The sequence below is a fragment of the Lissotriton helveticus genome, chromosome 5_1 (assembly GCF_964261635.1).
Source record: "Lissotriton helveticus chromosome 5_1, aLisHel1.1, whole genome shotgun sequence".
Lineage (NCBI taxonomy): Eukaryota > Metazoa > Chordata > Amphibia > Caudata > Salamandridae > Lissotriton > Lissotriton helveticus.
In genome coordinates this window covers 1487675783-1487700374 of record NC_136065.1, presented here as the reverse complement: position 1 = coordinate 1487700374, position 24592 = coordinate 1487675783, and the positions used below count along the sequence as shown (strand labels likewise).

Below are 24592 nucleotides of genomic sequence, written 5' to 3'. Positions count from 1 at the left end.
CCGGACCATTTACTAGAGATACGTCATCTGGCCCGACCAGAGAGCACCCCTAGTGAAAAGGACATATGCAATAATAACGAAGTGATCACTGTATCCTGTTAACAGAAACTTTAGCATGAAACAACCTGGAAAGAAAAGAATAGGAAAACGAAAATCAGTAGGCCACTGATGAACATGAACTTTTATTAAACAACGAACAAAGAAACGATAACATAACGTAATGATAAAACCTATTAATGTCCTAGAAACAAGAAAACGTTAAAATATGCCAGTGGTGAGAGACCAGAAAAACAGTAAGAGAAACCAAATCACCCCTCGCTGTCCCACCGCCTGCCACGCCAAAAAAATCGAGAGACTATGGAAAATGCAAGTCAGTAGAACATCCGCCCCCACTCTGGAAACTTCCAAGGTGGGGCAGGGTTGCGGCTACGCCCAGCCGGGAGCAGCCCATATAAGGCGGGTCCTGCTGCCACGCCTCGGCCAGGAGATCCTAACGTAGGGTGTAGCCGGAGGAGAGGCCGAGGCCAGCGGGACCCGGCCAGGGGATTGCCTTTACAACGCTGAAGAGTTGCAGGGGGGGGAATATCTCCTCGACCCTCCCCTCTCTCTCCCAGTCCGGCCGCGGTGGCCCTTGACAGTTTCAGGTAGTCCCGCCACATGCTCTTCCAGTCCGGCCACCAACGGTCGGGGGGCCGAGGCCGACGGGATCCGGCTGCAGCCGATAAACCAAGGAACCCGTTCATGGGGCCAGAGCCAGGGGCGTCCGGCCGACATCCACCGGAAGCCCGGCCCGAAGACGGACGGGACACTTCTTCTTTCTTGAATAATGGCTGCGACAACACTGGGGGGGGATGTCTTGCACATGCCTCCGACCCCCCCCCCCCCTCGTCCTCATCGCCTGGTCCGGCCATAACAAATCTCAAGCGAGACGCCGTGGGGTGCACTGGGAGGGAGAGACGGTGCGAACAGGCCTCTCCCGCCTCCCCAGGTGGAGGCTTCCCAGCTGCACCCTCAGCGCTCCAGGCGCCCGGAAAAGGGTTCTTCCACTGTGGCCATGCTGCAACGTCTCGCCCGGCAGGGTGGAGCCCGTCCGCTCATTTGACCCCGCGATCGCCAGTAGCTACCGAACTCTCAAAATGGCAGTCGACCTGGCAAGAGCGGGCCCAGCATAAAGAAATGGCCCGGTCACTGGTTGACTCCACCACCGTAGTCCTCCACGACCTTGAAGATTCTAGAGGAGCCGCGGGAGTCTCCGACCCCCGATGGGGAATGACTGCCATGATCGCCCGTGGAGTGACGAAACTGTATCCGCGGGACGTCGGTGCTCCCATGCTGGCGCCAGCCTCACTTTGAATTACTAGAATCCTGCAGACCTCAGTTCCGGTGAAAGCACAGTGTGACCCGGTAGGAAAAATTGTTGCACCCCCTCCCCTTTTTGACTGATAGTTCAAACCACCGATCCTTTCCTTTGCCCTTTTAACGGAACTTTGGACTGCCTCCCCCTCTTTTACATTTTCTAGAGAAAACAAAACATTAACCACTACATTAGCATAGCAGTTGACACCAGAACTGTTTTCAAATTGAAAACCAACAACATCTTCAACAGAATCCTTTTTGTTTCTGCTGTGACCCTGCTACAGCACAGGCATTGTCCCCAGCAGTAATTCTGCAATGCCGGTAAGAATAGCTGTGGTGCCTACTGGACTCACTCACCCCCGCGGCGCCCCACGCCGTTATTTGCTGGGCGGCAACTTACTAGACATCACTTTCGTGCCATCTAGATTTCAGCGCGTTCTGCTGCCTTGGAACTATTCGCACAACAGACTGCTACTGACGACCCACCCCCAGGCAACATCTTCTGAATTTTCATAATTTGAAAGAACTAGTAACATGTCCTCATCAGGAATTCAAAAGAAATTGCCACGGTCTCTTCGTTGTTTAAATGTTTTTACTGTTTTTGTTTTGTTGTATATATTTATGTTATTAAAGTTTTATATTCCTACTACTTTGTTGGAGTGCTATATATTTTTAATGTGACACATAATTGTAAAAACTTTGATGTACAAAGAGTCATTCCTGGAATCTTCCGCTTCAGGCTCGGTCCCCTCCCCAATCACAATACAGGATGGTTTTCAGATAGTAGGAACACGTGTGGTGTGACGGATCTCATCGGGTGTGGGCCTTGATCTACTATAACTCCTTTGAAGAGGGGTGATTCTTTACAGCTGGAGCCATAAACTACATCTGCAGGGCTAGCTGATAGCCTGGACAATCGGACACAGAGGAAGAGGAGTGTCAGAGGGTGCGGTAGTGAATAGGGCGAAAGGGAGGTGTCGGGCGGGCACAGAGTGTGATTCTCAGGGAAGAGCAGCGCAGATGGGGGGAGGTTTATTGCCCATGCATAAGACAGAGAGCGGGGGTGACCAGTGCCTGGGGAAGATGCTTCCGAGGGTGGGGAGCCATGCTACGAATCGACAGCGTGCAGAGAGTGGGTCTGGTCAAGGCATCTAAAATGGCTGCCATGCACGACAAAAGTGTGGCATTTCAAAAAAGGCAAGATGGCGCAAACAATGTTTTTCAACACTTCCTCATTTCCTTCGAATCGAACGTTAACAGACGTTGGTGCATATTACCAAAGTTAAGCGATATTTATCGCTAACGATGCTTACCAACGAATTTTTTACCGCTAAGCATCGTCAGAAATTATCGAAGATAAACCTTGCTATTATCAAGGTTTATCGCAAATGCAATAATAAACGGCCGCAATGCATGAATACCGCTAAAAAGTCAGCGATATTCATGCATTACCGAGCTAATGCTCTTAGCCATGTTATCCACCTCCCATTGGATAACATGGCTAAGAACTGCTCAGGGCAGGTGTTACTTTTTGGAGATATTCGCGCTTAGCACGAATATCTCCAAAAGTTGGTAATAGGAGATAGATATCTTGCATGTTGTAATGCAAATTATTGTGGTATATGGAACTCATACCATAATCTCTCAGGAAATCAGAAACTGATCCTTTTGGAACCGCCTGAAAAGGCCTAGGGGGTGAGGGGTACTCTACTTTGCCCCCTTTTCACGTTCCGAACTATTTTATTTTACTCTCTTCTGTAATTACACAAAATAGCAGCGATAAGATGCATCGGAGACACACAGTGAGAGAAAGGAGGCCGGAGATGAAGAAGAGATGTCAAATACACATTGGAGATAATATAGTGGCAGAAGGGAAGTAAATATGAGTAAACTTACCATGTAACATAAAAATGTTGCACTCTATACTATAAGTCTCATTTTATACTACAATCACTTCGCTACAACCTCATAAATTAAAAATAAAAATGAATAATGTCTCAAACAATTTTTGATTTCTAAATATAAATTTATTCTTCAGAATTTTCTAAATTTGAAAGAACTAGTAACATGTCCTCATCAGCAATTTCCTCATGAAAAGTCTGCAATGATGATTCTTGTAACTCTATGGTCTCCAAACATTCGATAAATTCGCCATCAACAGATTGATCAAAAAAATCATTCAAGTCATCTCCTCGTGACAATATTTCATTATTGGTGCTCTCAATTTCAATCAATGTAGTGGAATCATTCAAGTCATCTCCTCCTTGTGACAATATTTCATTATTGGTGCTGTCAATTTCAATCAATCTAATGAAATCATACACGTCATCTCCTCCTTGTGACAATATTTCATTATTGGTGCTCTCAATTTCAATCAATGTAGTGGACAATTCAAAAGAAATTGCCACGGTCTCTTCATTGTGAGCCATTTTATTTTGAAATTGCTTGCTGTAAATTGCAGAAAAAAATAATCACTTTCATTTATCGTTTTTAGTAATACATAATATAAAACTAACTTTATCAAGTATTTAGTATAACAGAAGGACTGCAAATAAATAACAGAAAACATTTTTCAAATTATCTTCAAGTGTACAACATAGTTCCCCTTACAAATTAACAACTCACCTTTTTAAAAGTAGGAGAAGTGTTAGTACTGTGTAAATCAAACACCAGAAATTCACCACCAAAAATTCCTCACAAATGTACCTCAGACAGTAGTATCACAAAATGGCTGTGGTTTCCTCTCATTTGACATATATACATAACCAATTAACTTTCATCACACACAAATACAAAACCAAAGTAACATTTTAATTGGTTCTAAATTTCAACACTTTCAAATGTGTTTTCCCCATGCAATTTTCCATAGGACATTTACATACGTCTACAGCCTGAATGGCTGAACGGAATTACACCAAACTTGGCAAAATGGTACATCAAACCTAAGAGGTCAGGAAGGATCTACTATGCCCCCTTATGGTCATTTGCCCCTTCGCTTTGGCCTCCTCTTGTCTCTCGATCCTACCGAGAGACAAGATGGCGGCCGCTACGGACTGTTTGGAATGTTGACAGACGCCGGAGAACCAATCAGCTTCGCAAAGCTCCGTAACGCGAAAAGTACGCGAAGCGGAGCGCTGTTACAGATATATATCTTTTTTTGAACGTTAATTTCTCAAAATCCACTGGAGCACATATATTGAGACCTAGCAAAGGCACATCGGGCTACCAGTCCCTAATATTTTGCCAAGTTTCGTGCAAATCCATTCAGCCGTTCGATTATTGACATTTAGATACGTCTACAGCCTGAATGGCTGAACGGAATTACACCAAACTTGGCAAAATGGTACATCAAACCTAAGAGGTCAGGGAGGATCTACTATGCCCCCTTATGGTCATTTGCCCCTTCGCTTTCGCCTCCTCTTGTCTCTCGATCCTACCGAGAGACAAGATGGCGGCCGCTACGGACTGTTTGGAATGTTGACAGACGCCGGAGAACCAATCAGCTTCGCTTCACAAAGCTCCGTTGCGCGAAAAGTCCGCGAACCGGAGCGCTGCCCGGTCCGCTGTTACAGATATATATCTTTTTTTAACGTTAATTTCTCAAAATCCACTGAAGCACATATATTGAGACCTACAAAAGGCACATCGGGCTACCAGTCCCTACAATTTTGCCAAGTTTCGTGCAAATCCATTCAGCCGTTCGGGCTAAAAGTGAGGCCAACCGCCCTATGGAAAACTCAATGTTAAAAACACGTTTTGGGACCCCCCTTTTTTCTCAACCCCCCTGGACGAACCCCCCCCCAATTTTCAGGGGCTGCTCAGAAACAAAATGTGCCATTTTCCTGAAAATGTCAGCCAATTCCGTCCACAAACGCCAAAGTTATTAGACATAGAATTTTCAAAAATCCCATAGAGAAAAAATCCTAACTATATATACCTACTGGCGACCGCCAGTAGGTAATATATATATGTATATATATATATATATCCTACTGGTGGTCACCAGTAGGTAGTTAAAAAGCGTTTTTTGATCTGCCAATAATGTTGCCGCCGTTTGGTGAATCTACACAAAATATTCAAAACAGATACGACACTCACTTCAGCTACTATCTTGAAATTTTGGGGGTGATCTGTCAGGCTAGGGCTGAGAACCAGGGGGTGCTTAAAAGCGCGTTTTCCCCATGTTAATTCCGATAGGATGTTTAGACACGGCTACAGTCCGAACTGCTGAACGGAATTACACCAAATTTGGAAGGAAAGTAGATGTTGGTTCAGGGATATGCCTTTTTGTTATTTGGCATAAATCCGTTCAGTAATTTCAGAGTTATTTAAATAAATTTCCAGTTGTATAAATAGGGAGTCGATGGATCCGCAACCCCTCCTGATCACATGCTGAGATCTGATTGGCTACCAACACTTCAAACCAGGAGGTGTCTGCAACCATCTTGTGACTCGGTTGAACCGTGTCAAAGGAAAAAACATTTTAAATAAAGAAAAGGGAGCAGGGTAGAAGCACCCTGACCGCCTAGGCTGGCAGGAGTCGCACTGCATCCACGAATCCCACCAAAAAGTTTTTTTTAATGAAGCACAGCCTCCTGCGCTTCATTATTAATTGTCTCCCTTTGGACCAGGTCCTGGGGGCTGTGTACAAATAAAAGGGGGGGGGGGTGCTACGAGGTCTTCGGAGGCCTCACCCCCTTTCTCCACCACTCTGCAAACGCACCTCCAAATGCAGTACTAGTTGGGGGACAAATATCACTTTACTCGAGAGTGGCCTTCTGGGCAAGAAGCCCTCCTAGCACCTCCTGTAAGTCCTATACAGTGGAATTTCTGAGAGCTGGTTGGAGGCCCAGCCCCCTTTCTCCATAACTCTGCAAACGCGACTACTATTTAAAAAACCATAGAAATTCACTGAAAAAACCAAAGTTTACAGTAATATTATGGTTAGGAATTAGCATTTAAAAAATCTAAGAAATTCAAGGAAAGAAACAAAAGGTTACAGGGGCATTATAGTTAGGAATTAGCATTTAAAAAACCTAAGCTAACAATAACTCATGCCAAGCAAAGCACTGCTTATGACCTCACATATTACATTACTCATGAAAATATCAGTGACATCACTGATGACATTGCTGAGGACACCTCAAATGACATTCAGAAAATGACTAATGCAATGACTCACACCCCAATAGAACCTTCAACATACCCACTCCCAAACAACTATTCACAAACCGATCCACAGACACATAGCAGTACTTGCACACCCACTCACTGATTCATAAATCTATACACACATCCACTCACTCACCTATACACCCACTTATACACCCCCTCACCTACTCACTAGTACAGCTACTGATATATCCACTCATACAACTACTCGAAACAATGAGTCAGTCACCCATGCAGCTATTCACACACCTACTCACTCACCCATACAGTCAATCGCACAGCCACTAACTCACCCATACAGATATTAACACGTACTCACTCACCTGTACACTTACTGACACAAGCACACGCTCACTCATACAGCCACTCTCACATTCACCCACTCACCCCAAGTCACTTGTATATCCAATCACCCAGCTATACTGCTTTTCACATACCCAGGTGCTCACCCGTATACCACTGACTACCCACTCACTCATCCATACAGGCAGTCACACACCTCCTCACCCACCAACACAGACACTCAGACACCCATACAGGTACTCAGACAACTAATCACTCATGCATACAGCCACCAACCAACTCACACACCCATTAAACCGCTTTGACACCAACTGACTGACTGATACAGACATTCACACAACCAGTCACTCACCCATATATTCACTGAGATACCTAATCACACACTTATACAGTCAGTCACGCAGTCCATACAGGCACTCGTACACCCACCGGTTCACCAATACACCTTGGTATATATAATTAACACTCATAAACTTTTTCAAAACACTCACACTCTCCGAATGATGTCATGAGTGATGTCATTTGAGATATCATAGAGTGATGTAATGTGTGATGTCACTTACCAGGTCATGAGTGATGTAATATGTGAGGTCATAAGCAGTGCATTGCGGGGGCATATATATAGATATATGTATATATCTATATATATGAATATACATATATATATATATATATATATATATATATATATATATATATATATATATATATAATATACGTATTACATATATATTACTTATCTTATTTATACTTACCTGTGTGGTAAAGGTATGCGTGGTAAAGGTATGTATGGTAAGGGCAGATGCATGGTAAGTGCATGCGTTGTAAAAAATTAATGGTAAATGCATGAGTGGTAAATTCCTGTGTTGTAACGTCATACAACCGGGTTGTATATGGTCAAAGGTAAAGATAAAGTCAATAAGTGATTGAAGCGATAGCTGGGTTTCAGAGGGGGCCTGGCTGTTATACTGTGATTTACTGCCCTTTTATAAGGTGTGTATTCAGCTATTTTTTTAATTTGGAGGCGAGTTGGAGCAATCATGATGGATACAGGGATGTCATTCCAGACTTTGGGTGCCTGAATGAGAAGGTCTGTTGCATTGTTTTTCTTTTGTTGCAATTTGTGTCTCAAATCTGAAAATGTCCTGACTCTGGGTGCATCTAGACCACCAGAGATGGTGAGAGTGTCAGCCATATTAACAGAGTGTCTGGTTGTAAGGGCTTTGTAAGAAATGCAGGTTGTGATGAGTATTGTGTGGGCTATCATGGGGAGCCAGCAGAGTTTACATCATTGGGGAGGGTATGCAAGTAATATTTCTTTACAGCCTTCCTTGGGTCTGCTGCAGAATGAAGGGGGCCAGTGTGGAGTATGTGAGTTCCTGAAGTGAAGTGTTGACCCCAGGTATATGAAACCACTTTCTAGGAAAAACAGTGTCACTTTCTTTTGAACACAGAGCTGGTAACAGGCAGCCTTGATTTTCTGGGTGATTTGTTCCTGGAGAGTGAGGTTGGTGTCAATGATGAATTAGAGTTACTTGACATTGGGTGAAATTTGGGTTCAAATCTGTCCAGGTTCATGTCATTGATCCAGCTTTGTATATGCAGGTGGAATGTAACCACTGCCTATTACTACAAAAAAATACAAATTAAAATCCCCAGATACCTGGTAGAAAATGTTATATTGTCAGAAGGTATCACAGTTCCAAACAGCTAGAAAAGCTCAGACAAGAAATCCCCAAATTCCAAAACTCACAGAAACAGAACCTACATTATACCTCAATGTAACATACTAAGTGTACCCCTAACTTTTCTGCTAATATGAACCACGCTTCTGTTCATACCCTCTCATCATTCCACATCTCGGTAAGGAGTAGACGTCTGCATTCATAAATTAATGTGAGAAAGCCAGGACGTTCATATCTCCAACAGCTGAACATGAGCCCCAGCATATACCTTGAACCCCAGTTACTCCGCCGCATCCTTAAAGAGAATGATCTTCGCTAATCTTAACACAAGCCTCAAAAAATGGCATATTGGATAACCAGCTCTTATTCATTTAAAAGAACAGAGTTGCACATTTTAACATATGAGCATCAGTATTAGCCCCTGCATATACACAAGGGGCCAGTTGGTGTATATATTTACAGAAAATACTCCTGAACGTTAAACGTTTGCAGTAATAATGACTATTGTCATTATAGTTATCATTATTATTATAATTATAATTGTTATGTATAGCTGTACAATTCCCTCGCTGTTACATTAAGTAAAGCTCCTTTATCCCTGGTACCTATATCTTTTCATGTGTAGTACACTGATGTGTAAAAGGGCTTGGTTCACACTCCAAACAATATATGATAAATTATGCACTTTTTGTAAATTATTATTGTCAAAAATGTACCAAGCAGGGATCTGTCACTGCTACGTCAAGTAAAATGTAATCATTCACCAAACCTTGCAACCTGACAAAAATGAGGTTCTGCTTTTAACCTCGCATATCATTTGGCCACACCTGATCTTTACGAACCCAAGATTCAAACAAGATAGGAATTTAGAGAGAAACAGATTGATGGTTCAAGAGTTGATACTTTCTTTCAGGTAATTGCACAGCAATCAGTAAATGATTGAACTTGTAATGCCGCATGCTGCGACCCAGTGGCATCACTAGGGGGAAGCGGACCACACCGGGTGACACCGTCACATGGGGTGACACCTTGAGCCTCTGCTTTAAATAATCGTATTGATTCGCTACATATCAGGAGGTGAGAAATCCGTTATCCAGCCGCCGGCCAAGATTACTGTTTATTAGGCTGCTATATGACGTCAGCATCCGGACGTCGACGACGTTCAACTTTGAAACATCACTAACGCAAGGAACGGCTGAACGCTTTTGTGTGAAGCACCGACTGAGAAAAGTTAAAAGCAGAAAATCCACGCCGGTACAGGCCGGGGCAGGTAAGGAAAAAAGTTGCGCGTCGCAGTGGGGTGGGTGATTAACAAAATGCCACTGCCACATACACCACCAACTGGGCAGTATATTGAGCTTGGTCCTACTGGCATCTTTATGCTCCTCGCTGGTCTCAGCAGCACAAGATCTGCTTCACGGCTCCGAGCAGTGTCCTCATGTCCCTGCAGTGCTCACCAAACTAGTGCTCCTTAAGACGGCAGCGCAGCTTAAGAGCACACAAGGAGAGGGGAGAGAGAGCTGGCGTAGGGGTTGCCTGTGGGCTGGGAAGAGGCGAGGGGCGAAGAGGCCTGTGGTGGCGATGGGGCAGGTGTATTACCAGCATTAGAGACAAACGTGTGATCGTAAAGTGAATGGCTGGAGAAAAGAGTGGGAGGTGAAAAAGAGGAGGAGGTGTGAGGGGGTGAGGGAGAAGAATAAAAGGTGAAAGTTGAGAAAAAGATGCGTTGACGGCGAGAGGAAACTTAAGGGGTTAGGGAGGGAAAGGAGAACACAGAATGGGAAAGGAGGGTGAAAGGAAGGAGTGGACACGGAAGGATAGGCTACAGTGAGAATTGAGAGGTCGGTGAGCAGGCGAGAGAGCAAAAAGTAAAGCAAGGAATATGTATATTAAAGAGAGAAGGAACGGATACTGTAAGGAGAACTAAACACATGGCCCCGTAGCCGCTTCAAATCTGTAAGAATGATTCCGGTCCTTACTTGGGCGCTATGACATTCAGTTCACTATCAATGTTTGTCAGATAGTACACATTAACTATGCAGGCCTCTTGGCGTTACAGAGTAAATGGAATCATTTACAATAAGGCAATCATTTTAGTTTGCTTAGTGGGCAGTGGGTTGAGACACAGAAAACTGCCAGGCAATGGTTGTATCAACACAGAGTTGGTGGATATTAAAAGTGGCTTCAGGAAAGGCCTGAACCTGAGAATAATTCAATACGGTGGAAACCAGTGAACTAAGTATAACGCCCAGACGCAGAGTGAACCAAACTGCAGTCAAGTGAGTTTATATTGAGCAAATACAGGCACAAATGCTAGCAAAATACAGGGGACAATGCTGGACACACAGACGAGCGTCCTGAAACTCACGCAGGGTACCCCTAGGTAAACAGTGATAAGGGTGCAGATGGAAGGCAAATCCGCTGATGGCACAGGAGGTCCATGCGGTAAGTGGTGAGGGGGTGACACCATGAGTTACCAGCACCGGGTGAAACCAACCCTAGTGACGCCACTGCTGCGACCACTGCGACACTCAGGGAAGCCTGACCATAGTCTGGTTCTTTCCAGATGCTAACAGTTGTTTAACCCTTTCAAATTAAATGTGCAATGTTGAGGTGAGATATCATACCATTCCACCGTTTGTCGGATCAGCTTGAAATTCCTGGCACCGCACGTCCTCTAAGTTCTGGGGGCGACCACGATTCACATGTGGGAAGGAGGCAGCACAGTCATGTGCAAGGTACTGGTAGGTCTGCCATGTGCTACCAAAGTCACTTGATCGCTCAATGAACATGCTGGCGGGTAGTGGCCCCTGGAAGAGGAGAGAAAGTGGAGAATTACGAATAGTTTACAGCGCACAACAGGGAAAAAGTTATTGAAACAACTACTATAATCTTTCACATATATTTTATAATCATTTTGTATTGCACTCTGGAGTTGCATAGACATTTGTTAACTCACAACCAAAAACAAGGGTGTTGAATGGATTTTATCTCGTTCAGGAACCTCCAACCTAAAGAAGGGCATTTTATATGTGATCTTTGGGTCCTGCCCTTCTGCACTGTAATAATTATTCTATCAATCAATATACATTGAAAACTGTTCTTCAACTCGTAGCACCCTTGTTTCTCAGTACAAACCCCGCTCAACTCAACCTAAACACAATTTCATTAGCAGAGATAGAGACACATTTGTTCATATAATTGCACTCTGAAACTCACAAGAACAGAGGCGTAAGGGCCTTTTGATATGGTACAAAGAAAGCAAAGGTATTCACAAATCTCTTCCATCTTGGGTCAATATGTAGATGTTCATGCTTCAACCATGTCCTAGACCTAGTAATGTATTCCAATTTAATATAGAAAACAAACCAACAGCAATTTAGTTCTATTTATTTAGGAGTCCAATGTACCCATGTTTGAAATAAGTGTTGACATTATACTAAAAAAATAACGATTTTATTAAATAATTTCAACTTTCTTCGATAACTTTCATAGATTTTAAATTAACAATTCCAACTTTTAAGAATGCTTAAATAATGGTAATGTGGTTTTACAAAAAGAATCCGAATCTCAACATTTTAAAACCCATTATATTGCCCATACCTTGCTATTATTTATTATAAACTGTACTTTTAATAAAAAATTCAAAATTCGTTAATTGTGTGTATGTTTTCAAAATAAAGAAACTTAATTTGTAATTTAGAAGGTGTAAACACCTTTTACAAACAATAATTGTTGCCTTCCATTACATTTATATGTTTTTATTTAACAATTCAAACGATTGAAAAAATCCTAAACAGTTTTGTTCATTTTAAAAACGATTAAGGTAACAACTTTAAGCTTGTTAAACTCATAATTAACAAGCTTGTTTTTTAAATGAATATATCAAAGTACTGATAATATGTTTAGTTGACAATTTCGGCATTTTTAATTTTCAGCTTTTTATTACATTCCCAAATTCCTCTTAGTATATCAAACATCATAAAAAACAATGTAAGAATATAAGAAGCTGTACCCCTTGAAACACAATGCATAATCATTGCCATCAATATTACACCTCCTCAGTGGTTGGTGCATTCACCAAGAGTTACCAGTGAATCAAGCATTCTAGACCTTTTGGTTCATTATATCCGTGAGAAGTTAGCCTGGCATATGATGTCCACTAGTTCTAATGGGCACCTTGCACCAGTCTAATCAACCCTTATTGATGGTGGTTGTAAAGTCAACCTTATAGAAAGCTATCCTGTGGTAGTATGAACCAGCAGTCTTCAGGCTAAGACTTCAGTAGGCGAGTTAAGCAAGTTGTTTTACCATATCCCTTGAGAACAAATGAAAGGACACCACACAAGGTATATATCAAATATATATGTATTTAATCTAAACACAACTCCTCTGCACTATTTATGAGGTCAGAGGTAAAAATACAATACAAGTCACACAGTTAATATACGATAAGTTGCACAGTATACGTTATGCCCTAGGGGCCTCAAAAACCATATACTAGGAAAGTGGTATAAGTACCATGTGAGAGTTAGAAAGCAGGCCTGGGGCCTGTGGAATCGCTGGGGCTACACTAAACAACCATAGGTTAGGAAGTAGGAGGCCTACGGGAGACGCATGCAGTGTCTAAACACAGCCGCGGGTTACCATTGACTTTCTATGGAAAACGAAGAATTTACAAATATACAATTTGAGGACACTTCCGGATGGACTAGGATGAAACCCTTTTAAACTAGGACACTTCGAGAGTCAAGCCCCATGGGAGCACCGGAATACTTGTGTTACCTAACCCAGGGAAGCCGGGTGCATAGGTGTCTTTTCGTGTCGGGTTTTGTCGTCGTTTTCAATGGAAAGCTGCAAACAAGTGCTGCAGGTGACCAGAGGAAAAGTGTCCGGGTAGATCCAAGGGTGGATCGAAGATCAGAAGAACCTGAAAGCAGAAGGGACAGAGTCTGGGTCACTAGCCAGTGACCAGGAAGGAACCAAGAAGGAACCAGGCGATGTCGAGTGATTCAGGTGAAGTAGTCAAACTTGTCTCTTCAGCCACGAGGTCCAGGAGGCATCGACAATGACCAGACACTGGATTCGAACTGTCCCACAATGGATCTAGATGACTGCAGTGTCGGTATCCGGATTGGACCCAACAAGCTTTGGCAACCGCAACCCATGCAGGGTGTCAAGATTGGCTCTGTTGGAGACCATCAAGGTCTGTGGCCCTTCTCCTTTTCAGGGAAGCTGGAGCAAACCTGGAGCAACCAGGAAAGCAAGTGAAATTCAAAGGAAGGTCTTAAGGGGGCTCACAAGCCAACAGGCAAGGAACCAGGAAGACGCGTCAAGCTCAAATGCAAAGGCGGGGCCCACGGGACACTCGCGGAGTGTGGGGGCCTGAGCGTCAGTGAAAATGGTGCTCGGGGCTGGGGCTTCTCGTATCCCAATGCACAACTTACTGAGGCTTCAGGAAAGGAGTGCAGGTAGCAAAATTCAGGATGTCCAGGGTGTCCGGTCCCACGTCTCTTGAATCCGCCATGGGTCTCAGCTTTGCTGTGGATTTGGGTCAGAGTCAGAAAAGTCTGAAAGTCTAGTTTCTGTGTTGCAGAATCTTCAGGTTCCGACGGGAGCCTTGAAACTTTAGACCGTCAAAGTTACTGTTGGTGCCTGTTTGCACAGGGTGGTCACTCCTTAACCACAAGGGAGATGTCTTCCATCTTCCAGTCAGAATGGAATGTCGAAGGTTCAAGATATGTCTTTCAAAGATTCGTCCAGGATAATCTAAAGTCCTAGGGACACAGCTCCTATACTTATACTAAGGATGGGTGCTGGATTACCTGACTAGGTCCCTCCTATGGGTGGACCTGAGAAGGGGGTGGTTACACCCCTTTCCCTTTGTCCAGTTTCGCGCCGAAGCTGGGGCTCTGCGCCCCAGCAACCGGTTTGAACTGGGCTATGCATGGAGCACCTTGTGTGCCCCTGGCAGTGTCTAGAAGCATTCACTGAATGCAGCCCTCCCTGCCCCAATACACAAAACCCCTCTCTGGGGAGGTGCCAGCACCTCCCTAGACAGGACAACTATTGTCCAGGCCTCCCCTGCCGGAGTTTCGTCCAGCAACAGGAGGTCAGACTTGTGTCTGTGGCAGCAGCATCCATTTTGTGATGCTGAGGCTCTGTTTAACTTTAACCGGGTAAACCAGTAACTACATGTCTTTTCCCTCTAGAAGGGTGGAATGCTACCCCCGCCGCCAGGCCTGGCGGGGAGGTGGGCGGGGGGGGAGGTAGTACTCCAAAGTGTTTGACACCTTACACGACATATTTTGATAAAGCCAAACCAAAGTTAGCATTAACCGCGAGGATTATAATGCACTTAAGAGTATATGGTATGGCTATATCATAGAACAGCTATAAGGAGATGGTTCCGAAAGCTGCAGAGGGGCTCAGCTCATGCTAGGGCACCCTCTCACATAAAACCAAGCACTCTGCCTCCAGGATTGTCAAGTCCTACCATAGGAGTGGCTTATAGGTGTATAGGTGTCTAAATATAAAGGTAGATATAGGTATACTATATCTAAGTAAGGGGTGATTACACCACCTTACCCAGGCTGTGTGAACAGACCTGCGGTTTCAGTTTGGAAGGCAAACCAGGGGTGGCACAATACATGCTGCAGCCCCTGGTAGGCCTAGGGTGCACCTATGCCCTGGGTACCTATGGTACACTATACAGGGGCTCACAAGGGTGACCCAGTAATCAATCTGGTATGTAACTAAAGTACATGGAGTCCATTTTATAGAGAAAGCAGATAGTCTGGGGCCCTGAATAGCAGGGTCCCAGGCCAACTAAGTTGAAAACCAGCAAAACACCAGGAAAAAAAATGGGGGTAACCATATAGTCAGATTCCACCTTCCTACAATATCTACAGCCTTGAGTCAGCTCATCTGCTTTGTTCTTTCTTATGTCACCCATCTATCTTGAACTATTACCAACCTTTCTTCATTTTCACCCACAATATATTTACTTAGCAAGTTGAACCGCATCATCTAAAGCTAAATGACAGGGGTTATGTCTTTTTAGGTCTCGCGACCTATCAATGCGCGCAAGCGCATTGAGCGGAGCGAGAATTCAAGTGCTCAAAAAGCTCGTCAAACCAAGGGCTTTTTGCTGCGGTTTTCTTTGAGTTCACGTGAATCACGTGAACAAACAAGCACGCGCATCAGCCTCCCTCCCTCTCCCCGCACACAGCCTTACATGGATTTCTCCTCCCCCTACAGGCTTCCCCTGCCAGCAGCATTTGCCATCACGGCCGCAGGCCGTGACTTCAAAGGGTTCCATTTGCTCCTGCCTCCCCGCCCACTGGTTCACACTTCACTGGTCTCACATCAAAGGCATCAGCCTCCCACAGGCTTCCCTCCCCGCCCCCCCCCCCCACGTCCTCTTTGGCTCCTTAACTTCTGCCCTCTCCCCCCACCCCCCTCTCTGTTCCTTTTCGTGTTCTTCCATGGTTTCTCTTCTTTTCTTGCTTCCTGCTCACTTTGAAATTTTCATTTCCCCCCCTTTCCTTCCTCCTCTAATTCTCCTTTATGGTGCTTTCCTCCATAGCTAATATTTTCTCCTTGTTTTCCACCCACATTCTCCATTTCTCCTTCCCGCTGCCTGTATTTCACAGCACCTCCTAAGAGGTTGCGGGGAAGAAATGCCGTGTAACATGCTGGCCGCTTCAGCAGGCTTGTGCTGTATTTTTTTAATCAACACAGCGCCCACTTATCTGCTGGGTGCTACCATCGAGCCTGCCCAGCCCCACTCATGATGTATGACTGACATGCTAGCAGTAAATCTCTGTCCGGATTTGCGTCCCAGCTCCGATAATTTTTTGTTAAATTGGGAGTGTCAAGGTGCATTTACAGTGAACATGGAGGAGAGACAGAATGAAAACAAGCATTGGCATAGCCAATAGGTCTTGCTTTTGGGACCTTCAAAGTATTTAGTTATGCAGCACGATATCCTTGGTGCAACAACAACTGTTGCATGGCTAAACACTTATAAGATCCCAAGGGCGAGACCTATTGGCTATGCCAATGCTTGTTGTGTCTGCTTCTTCAACACCATGTCCCATAGGAAATAGGAAAGAACATTCTATTCTCCTATTTTAAAACAAAAGTGCTGTACCCGAGCATGGAACCTACCCTAAAGTCAAGCATGACCTCGCTTAGCTGGAGTTTTCCATCAAGATCCAGTTGTATAGAAACCTGATCCACATCTAGAAAAGAGAAGAGTTAGGAAAATCATCATCATCTCTGTCTCAGCAAGATTGACAATAATCTATCATGATTGCTGTTGTACAATAATCTAAACGAGGAGGCTTGGATACGCTCTAGATGTAAATATAAATGGGATCAAGGCAACTATGGGTGTTACAAAACATTATTTTAGTTCTCTGTTTTTTATGACATTTTTACAAAATTACTCTTCTAATGCTAAATATGGTTTACCATTATCTTGTCTGATTATTGTCACGCAGGGGCATACTTCAAGTAAAAAAGTAATCAGTGATACTGCTAGGACACTCTGTCTCTCTGCAAGACATTTTTTGTGCAAATAAGTCTCCCACTGAGAGAAAATGACATGAAATTGCATAAAGCAAAGTAGTGACAATTTTCACGTTAGGATTATTTCAGGAATTTCACCGGAGTAATTTAAATTTCGTCCACTGGTATGCAAAACCAGATCTTGTGGCTCTCGGGGGAAATAATAAAAAAATAAATGGGTAATATTTACTCAATTGTTACAATGCTGATTAGAAGCCAATTCTATAATCACTAGCAACATGATGTCAAAATACGCTCTTGTTGCTGCTCTTGTGTGTAGTGTTGCTGAGAATCTTAAATCCCCTTAAACCAAGAGGCTCCTCAACAATGAGTGTACAACAGACACGCAACAGCATCTAGAAAGAAAGTGAAGTGAGAGCTTATGATTCCACTTTCCTTGTAAGCACATGCTATCTTCCATACAGATATGTTTTAGGTTTGAATCTCTTTCATTGAAATTTTCAACACTCATGTATATAACCATGCAGGTGTAGCTGTCAAACCACTGACATTGTGTAGCACATGACTTTACAGGTTGAGCCAGAAGCGCAAGCATAACAGTAGGCGTGTATCAAAGCAGGAAAACCTTACATCCATACTAATATTATAAAGAGAGAGCCCAAACCTTTGAGGCCGGTAATCTCAGTAACCACAGCACCAATCACAACACCCAATACAGCATTGGGAAGGGCAGTTGCAGCAGAAGGACATACGCTATGCAGACGGCCACCATATACATATAAAAGGTAAAAGAACCATGCCAGCAAAGTAGTCCCTTGTGGGTGTGTCTGCGTTGTGCTGTGGGCGTGGGCTGGAGGCGTGACTAACGCTGGGGGCATGTGGTACGGCCATCACATCATGGGCTGTGGGCGTGTGCTGGGGTCGTGACAAATGCTGGGGGCGTGACAAACGCTGGGGGCGTGTGTCCCCCCTTCATGCCATGTGAGTCGTACATACAAGCGCCAATTACGTTGCTGCGCAGCATCAAGGGGCACGCTGGGGGGGGTGACACGCTGGGGGCATGAGAAACGCTGGGGGCGTGTGCACGGCCATCATGCCATGTGAACGCAATTGCGCCGCATCAAGGGACACGCTGGGGGCGTGAGAAACGCTGGGGGCATGTGCTACTTTCCGCCATTCATGGCATGTGGGTCGTACATTAATCAGAAGATCGTCTGCTGGGCCGTGTGCTGGGGGCGTGACAAACGCGTTCACCTGGAGGCCTGGTAAGTAACGTTACTGCAGCCTCTCCTGCGCGCTGTTACTGAACTCTCTCATTCAACGAAATTACACGCGCCTGCTACCATCAACCAGGGCTCTAGCCGGGCTCAGGCGGCGGATCAGTACACTAATTACACGCGCCTGATAACATCAACCAGGGCTGCAGCTGGGCCTTCTCCGTCCCTATTCTAATGAAACAAAAAATGTTGTCTACCGCGAGATTTTAAAATAAATTGCCCTTGCCAAATACACACATTACACACATTCTATTTCATACCTGGACAACGTCGGGACGGGCTGCTAGTAAAATAATAAAAGGGAAAAAGGGCTATTGGAAACCCCCCCACCCTCCACCCCTCCTCCTCCACCCCCGCCTCGTGTTCCATGCCCACTATCTAATCTGTCTAAAACCGTACGTGACCTCAAACATTACTCCGCCCGCTGTGGATCTGCAAGGTGCAGTAAACGAAGGTACCAGGGACAGGTGACCTCCCGGAATTCAGAGGATAAGAGGGACAGAAAAGGTTGCCATAATTCAACATACTTGAACCCCTCCCCTGCCATTGTCAATGTCAGCTTCTCCATTCCGAGGATGTGCTACAGGCGATACAGCTAGCCTGTGAAGGTTGGGATATTGGGGGTACGCCAATGAGTTTTTATATTTTGCAGCGCTGAACCGAGCGCAATTGCCATCTGCCGGCTTCTTCGGGATCGCATTTGATAAGTCAGAGGATCTGGAAGACCCAGAAGGATATATGCCTGGAAACATGGAATAGTTTTTTACTACTGGGCATATTCAGTGATGCGATGTACTGTGGTCTGAGAAATATGTTTTGATGAAATGAGGTATGGTGGCAAGTGTTATGGTGTGAAGAGTATTGGATGGAGTGATGCTGTAAGTGTGATGGAATGCTGCTATATTGTTTGTTTGATGTGCTGCTACATTGGATAGTGTGAAATAGTATAGTGAAGCGTGGTGTGATTTGAAGTAGGGTAATGGATGGTGATAAGGATGAGGTAAAATGTTATCTTAGCGACTCAGTGGTGTGAAATTCTCAGATAAAGTATTTTGAGATCTAGTGTGCTCTTTGTTGACCTAGTGGTGTGTTTTGGATGGTTCAGTGTGCAATTTGCTAGTCTCATGCCGTGTGGTATGATTTAAAGTTCTGTTGAATGGTATGATGACAAAAGTGTTTTGTTTTGTGGTGTGGTCTAGTTTCATATTCTGTTGGATTGTGGCTTGCTGGAAGTTAGAGTGGTGTGTTGAATAGTGTACTGTGATATTGTGGGGTGAGTTGTTAGGGAGAGTTTATGATGTAGTGTGGTATGGTATCTTTCTCCAAGGTGCCAGTGACATGTTAAATAGTTTGTATTGTTGTGTAAAGTTGTGCAGTGTAGTATTTGTAGGGTAGTATGGTGTGGAGTGATGTGATGTGGTGCAGTCTGGAGAGGTGAGGAGACAAATGGTTTGTAGTCATCAATTGGTATTGGCATACCAAATTTGTGTTTTCTTGGGTTATATTGTGTGATGTGGTGTTATGTGATGCAGTATTACACTTTGTGGAAAAGTATTGTGCAGTATTGCATTGAGTCTAGCCCTGAGGTGTGGTCCATGACGATGTGCTGGATATTTTGATATGGTGTTTTATGGTGTGATGCTCTATTAGATCATGTAGATCATGTAATTTAATCTTATCTAGTGTGATATGGTGAAGTGTGGCTTTGTTAGTGAACATGATGCAATGAGGTTTGGTGTGGTTCATATGGAATATTAAGGATGTGTCGTGTTGACAGAGTGCTATGGTGTGGATCGTTGTGGGGAGGTTTTTTGTTGTGGGATATGAGTGAACCAAGTGTGAATCTGTACAATGTAAGAAAGCGTGGAAGGGTATAGCGTAGTGTTGTATTGTGTGGTATGACTATGAGACAGTGTTGGTGAGAAGCGCCATCATATGGCAAGGTATAGTGAGAAATGGTATGTTGGGGTGTTTGAGCATGTGATGTGATGTGTTGTAGAAAGTGTGATATTGTATGGTATAGAGCCATATGAGTGGATTGTGGTTATGTGGTGTTGAATCCAGTGTTGCGGGAATATTGGTCCACGGTTTTGTAAAAATTGTGTAGATAACAGTGCCTACTCCATGGGTACTCACAAACATTTTCCAGGGGTCGCTATGTTCTGGCTGCGCCATGCCCAAGCACCGCACAGATGCCAGAAGTGCGTGGGTCGGGGAGATGAAAGGTGGGTATAGGGGTACGCGAAACAGTTGCATGGTGTGGACAACAAACTGAGCCTTCCAGTGACTTCTACCACCTACACTCTATTCTAATGCACCAAGAATTAAAGTCAAAGTATTAACTTCTAATGTAAGACATGATAGGGAAAGAGATACTCATCAGGTGGCTGAATTGTAAAATGTAACACCAGAAGACCTGGTATAAGTCCTGGCTTCCCCACTTGACGAAATTGTGTGATGCTAGGCAATGGGTTAATTTCACTTTGCCTTTTATTTCTTCATTAACACATATGAGCGCCCCTTAAAATATCAGGATATGTACCGCACGAAACCTTCTTTTCTTCCTTATTGTTACTTTAGCTAATGTGTAAATAAAGTATGCCCGTTAGTTCCTGCTGTTTCTGCTGTTCACCAGGGGACTGCAATTAAAGGTCAGGAGGGCCCCATGCGGCCCCAGGCCGTACTTTCAGTATCCATGGTCTACACCAAGCAAAGAAAGAGTGGGAAAACATCGAAACAGCTGCATGTACAATAACTTTAATCAATATGCTAGTGAGGTGCATGTGGGTGTCCAGGCAAACGTACCTGTCATCTAACAGCGCAACTCATTACCATTAGGTATGCATCATAAAAAGAGTAGGCTTTTCTTCCATCAATCATGTAACTTGGATCAAATCACACCCACAGCACGTTCTCCAAAACCAGTTCCCAAGTCAAATTCAGATATTAGTCATCTTGCATAAAGCACTAACAGGAAACACACTTACATACCTATGCTCCATATTAACAACACATGCAGCAACCAGCCAGCCATAACCATGTTTGCCATTGCACTATCCATTCCAAAACACAAACTGACTCCCTCCAATGTGAGCTCCTTCGAAATAGATCTTGCCATCTTCAGGATTCATTACCAGTCTACATAGGAGGCATGTGTAACCGTCTAACATTCACCTGCACAAACCAGCCTTTGTGCCCACACTAATGCTCCTTGGCACCTTTAATGCGTAACCTACACCACCCCTACTCATCTCAAATTTTTATGCAAGCACACACCAGAATTCCCCAAGACCTGGCTACCTTGCGTTTGCCCCATTTATGTTGTGTTATATCTATTAAGTGCAAGTGCAGAACTGTGGCAGTACTCAAGTTGCACATAGCAAATAAATAAACAGAGCGGCCAGCGCACGAGTAGACAAAACTGATTAGCCATGGAGAACGAAATGTTGAGAGTCTAATCTGAATGACAGGTGGAGCAGAAGAACAGTGAACCAGCAGGCAAGAGGGAATGACACGTGGAAGGATGTCTCTGGCTAGGTGTGCAAAAAACCTATGATTTGTAAGGAATCTCCCTGTTTTACAACTACACAAACACACAAGTACAAAACCCTTCAATTGTAAGCTTATGTCAACAACGAATAACACTTGTTGATTTCAGCAGTTTATGAAGCCATCTGAAGATGACACTGTAAATCCTCACCATGGTTTCTTTTTATTATTAATTAGAAAAAGCTGTAATTTAATATTTGAGTCTCAACAACAGTGTTCGTATCCATTCCTTGCCAGCTCGCCTTTGCATAGTAACGCGCCACTTACCGTTCTGAGACTGCCACCAGCGCAGTGGTCCGATAGTAGAAAGGACGTTTGCCACTTCATGACTTGTCTCGGTGTAGGGCTGCCTCGAATCGCACTTGCAGCACTTCATTTGCCACTAGGAAAAAATAGAGGGAAATTTAGCACATGCCGGTTTTGCTTCAGAGGTTTACACACATGGTTTTACTTTCATGGTGCAGATTTAAGAAACCAAATGGTCTTTCTCAAAAAGTGTGAAGGCCAAATTAAGAAAGAAAAGGAGTGAATCTGCCCCCTTAGCTGTACTCCTGTGAACTGGTACAGATTTGCTACTTTTGGAAATTGTCAATTATTCCTAGTCGCTGTATTGGTTTAAGCTCTGTGTCGACAAAAGCAACAACTGTGGGGTGTCAGTGAAATGTGTTAGGTCATATTTCAATTTTTAATACAAAACAAAGGCCCCTAGACATATGAATTCAACCATTTTACCAACCAACTAGTTATTTATTCCAAACAATAATAAGGAAAAGGTTTCGCTTTATTTTTATTTCAAAGATTTTTATTGAAGACATTTTGTAGTACAGTACAGTGGTAATGCGGGGGCGATACAGGTGAGATACAAGTGCCTTGTGGTTACATTCGGCGTCTTCGCAGGGTAGGCCGATATTGGTAGTTGACGTTTCTGTAGGCCCCAAAAGAAGGGAAAGAGAGTGTGAAGAGGGAGGAGAAAAAAGAGGATAGGGGGGGTGGCGGGGGACTGAACGTTAGCATGGTGGTTCTCCTCTAGCACACAGCGGTTGCCAGCGACATAGAAGAGTACGCGCTAGCCTCAGGCTATAAACTAAACAGGGAGAAATCAGAATGTAAACCCATGAACTGCCACACAATGAGTGCGGTCCTGGGTACCTCTGGCTTGGCATGGCAAAAGAAGCCCTTAAAATATCTAGGTCTCCTTTTCAGCAGAGATCTGAGGCCAACCCTAGAACATAACGAAGAAGCCGTCTTAAATAAAGTAAAAGGGAAACTGGACTCCTGGACCCCCAAATTCATCAGCTGGTGGGGACGGGTGGAAACGATCAAGATGATGATAACACCCATGATCAACTACATGCTAGGTATGCTACCATTAACACTCACTGAGGATTTCCACAAGAAGCTAGACAACATGATCAACAAGTTCCTATGGAAGGATAAGACACCTAGGAAAAGGTTTCTTTATTAAAAAAACATTGTGCAATGGCGCAGAGGGTGAGAGAGAAAAACGTGATTGGTGCTCTCTTGTCGGTGATACAAATACATGACAACAGTGAACAAAGGTGCATATCTAAAAACAAGAATAGAACTGCCCATTCTTGGCTTATCAACAATTTAGATAAGGGTCTGCGATTTCAGTCAACATTTCGATCCCCAAGGAGCTCACAGGACCATCATCAAGTCTGTAGCTGTAGGGTTGGATTGGTAAGGTGGGCGCTCATACAATGGCCGAGGGGCCGGTATCTGAGTCCAGCTGTGGGCTGCATTTTTGGGCAGCCTAGGGGGTCTATCTGGGTGGCGTCTGTGTTGTTTGGATACCGCCAGTGGCCCAGTGGGTCCCTGAGTAGCCTTTCTGGAGGCAGATGGGCATCCATTACTTCCCTTTTATTTAGGGTCAGCGGTGTCACTCCCTTTCTCTGGCCGGTCTTCTCTGCCCACCCATTAGTGCATATTGACCACGGACGGGGGTCTGAGCAGAAGTGGCTTCACTTGTTTTCAGGGTGCTTCACCAGTGGGAAATGATCCGTGCATTTTTTTATATCTAAGTAAAGTTAAGAAAACATGCCTCTGTCAGAGACCCCCGACCCCCTTCTATTTATAAAACTTCGGCAAAGCAGTTTTCGCGGAAAGACAATATGCAAATGCGGGCCACTTTTTTTTGTGTGTGCCCAGGTGGATTTTTGATCCCAATCCAACCCTGCATAGATATATTCGAGCCTGAGAGTCATGAGTAGAAATTGACTTTACAAAAGACTCAGTCGGTAATGCAAAAATAGCAGTCCCTAGGCATTATACCTGAGGATAACGGTCCAAACCTGCGGGAGGAGGGTGACGGGGGCCAAATGGAGGTGTCCCCAAGCCAACAGAAACGATGCTTCACTGCCTGTGTGTAACGTGAGCCTCTCCACGCAAAAGTGGTCCCAAATCAGGAGAGAATACAAGAAATTCAGGCATGGTGTGATGGAAGCAGCGTCCTGATGGCAAAGTGACCAGTGTCACCGCAAGTGTCCACTTTGCATGGAGAGGCTCACGCTACACACCAGGCAATAGGGCATCGTCTCCTTCGAAATTTGGCTTCAGCGTCCTCCTCCCAGAGTTTTGGTTCCATTACCCCAGGTACCACGCCCTAGGGAGTTCTCATTTTACATTACCCATCCAGTACAATTGTCCTTTCTGGAGTGAGTTAGAATGTGTTTTATATAAACCTTTAGTAAAAAA

At 44.3% G+C, this 24592-nt stretch overlaps 1 protein-coding gene across 3 annotated transcripts in view; it reads right to left on the bottom strand.

The window, feature by feature from the left end:
• LAMB3 (laminin subunit beta 3) overlaps nucleotides 1–24592 on the bottom strand; it is a 234375-nt gene that overhangs the window by 112124 nt on the left and 97659 nt on the right. For all 3 annotated transcript variants that reach the window (XR_013594912.1, XM_078644498.1, XM_078644499.1), the window contains 3 exons: nucleotides 22145–22259; nucleotides 16689–16762; nucleotides 11144–11326 (listed from right to left, as the gene is read on the bottom strand). Coding sequence is in view for 2 of the 3 variants with exons in the window: in XM_078644498.1 (XP_078500624.1) it covers nucleotides 11144–11326; nucleotides 16689–16762; nucleotides 22145–22259 (372 nt within the window). In the remaining variant the exon portion in view is untranslated. The remainder of the gene's footprint in view (nucleotides 1–11143; nucleotides 11327–16688; nucleotides 16763–22144; nucleotides 22260–24592) is intronic.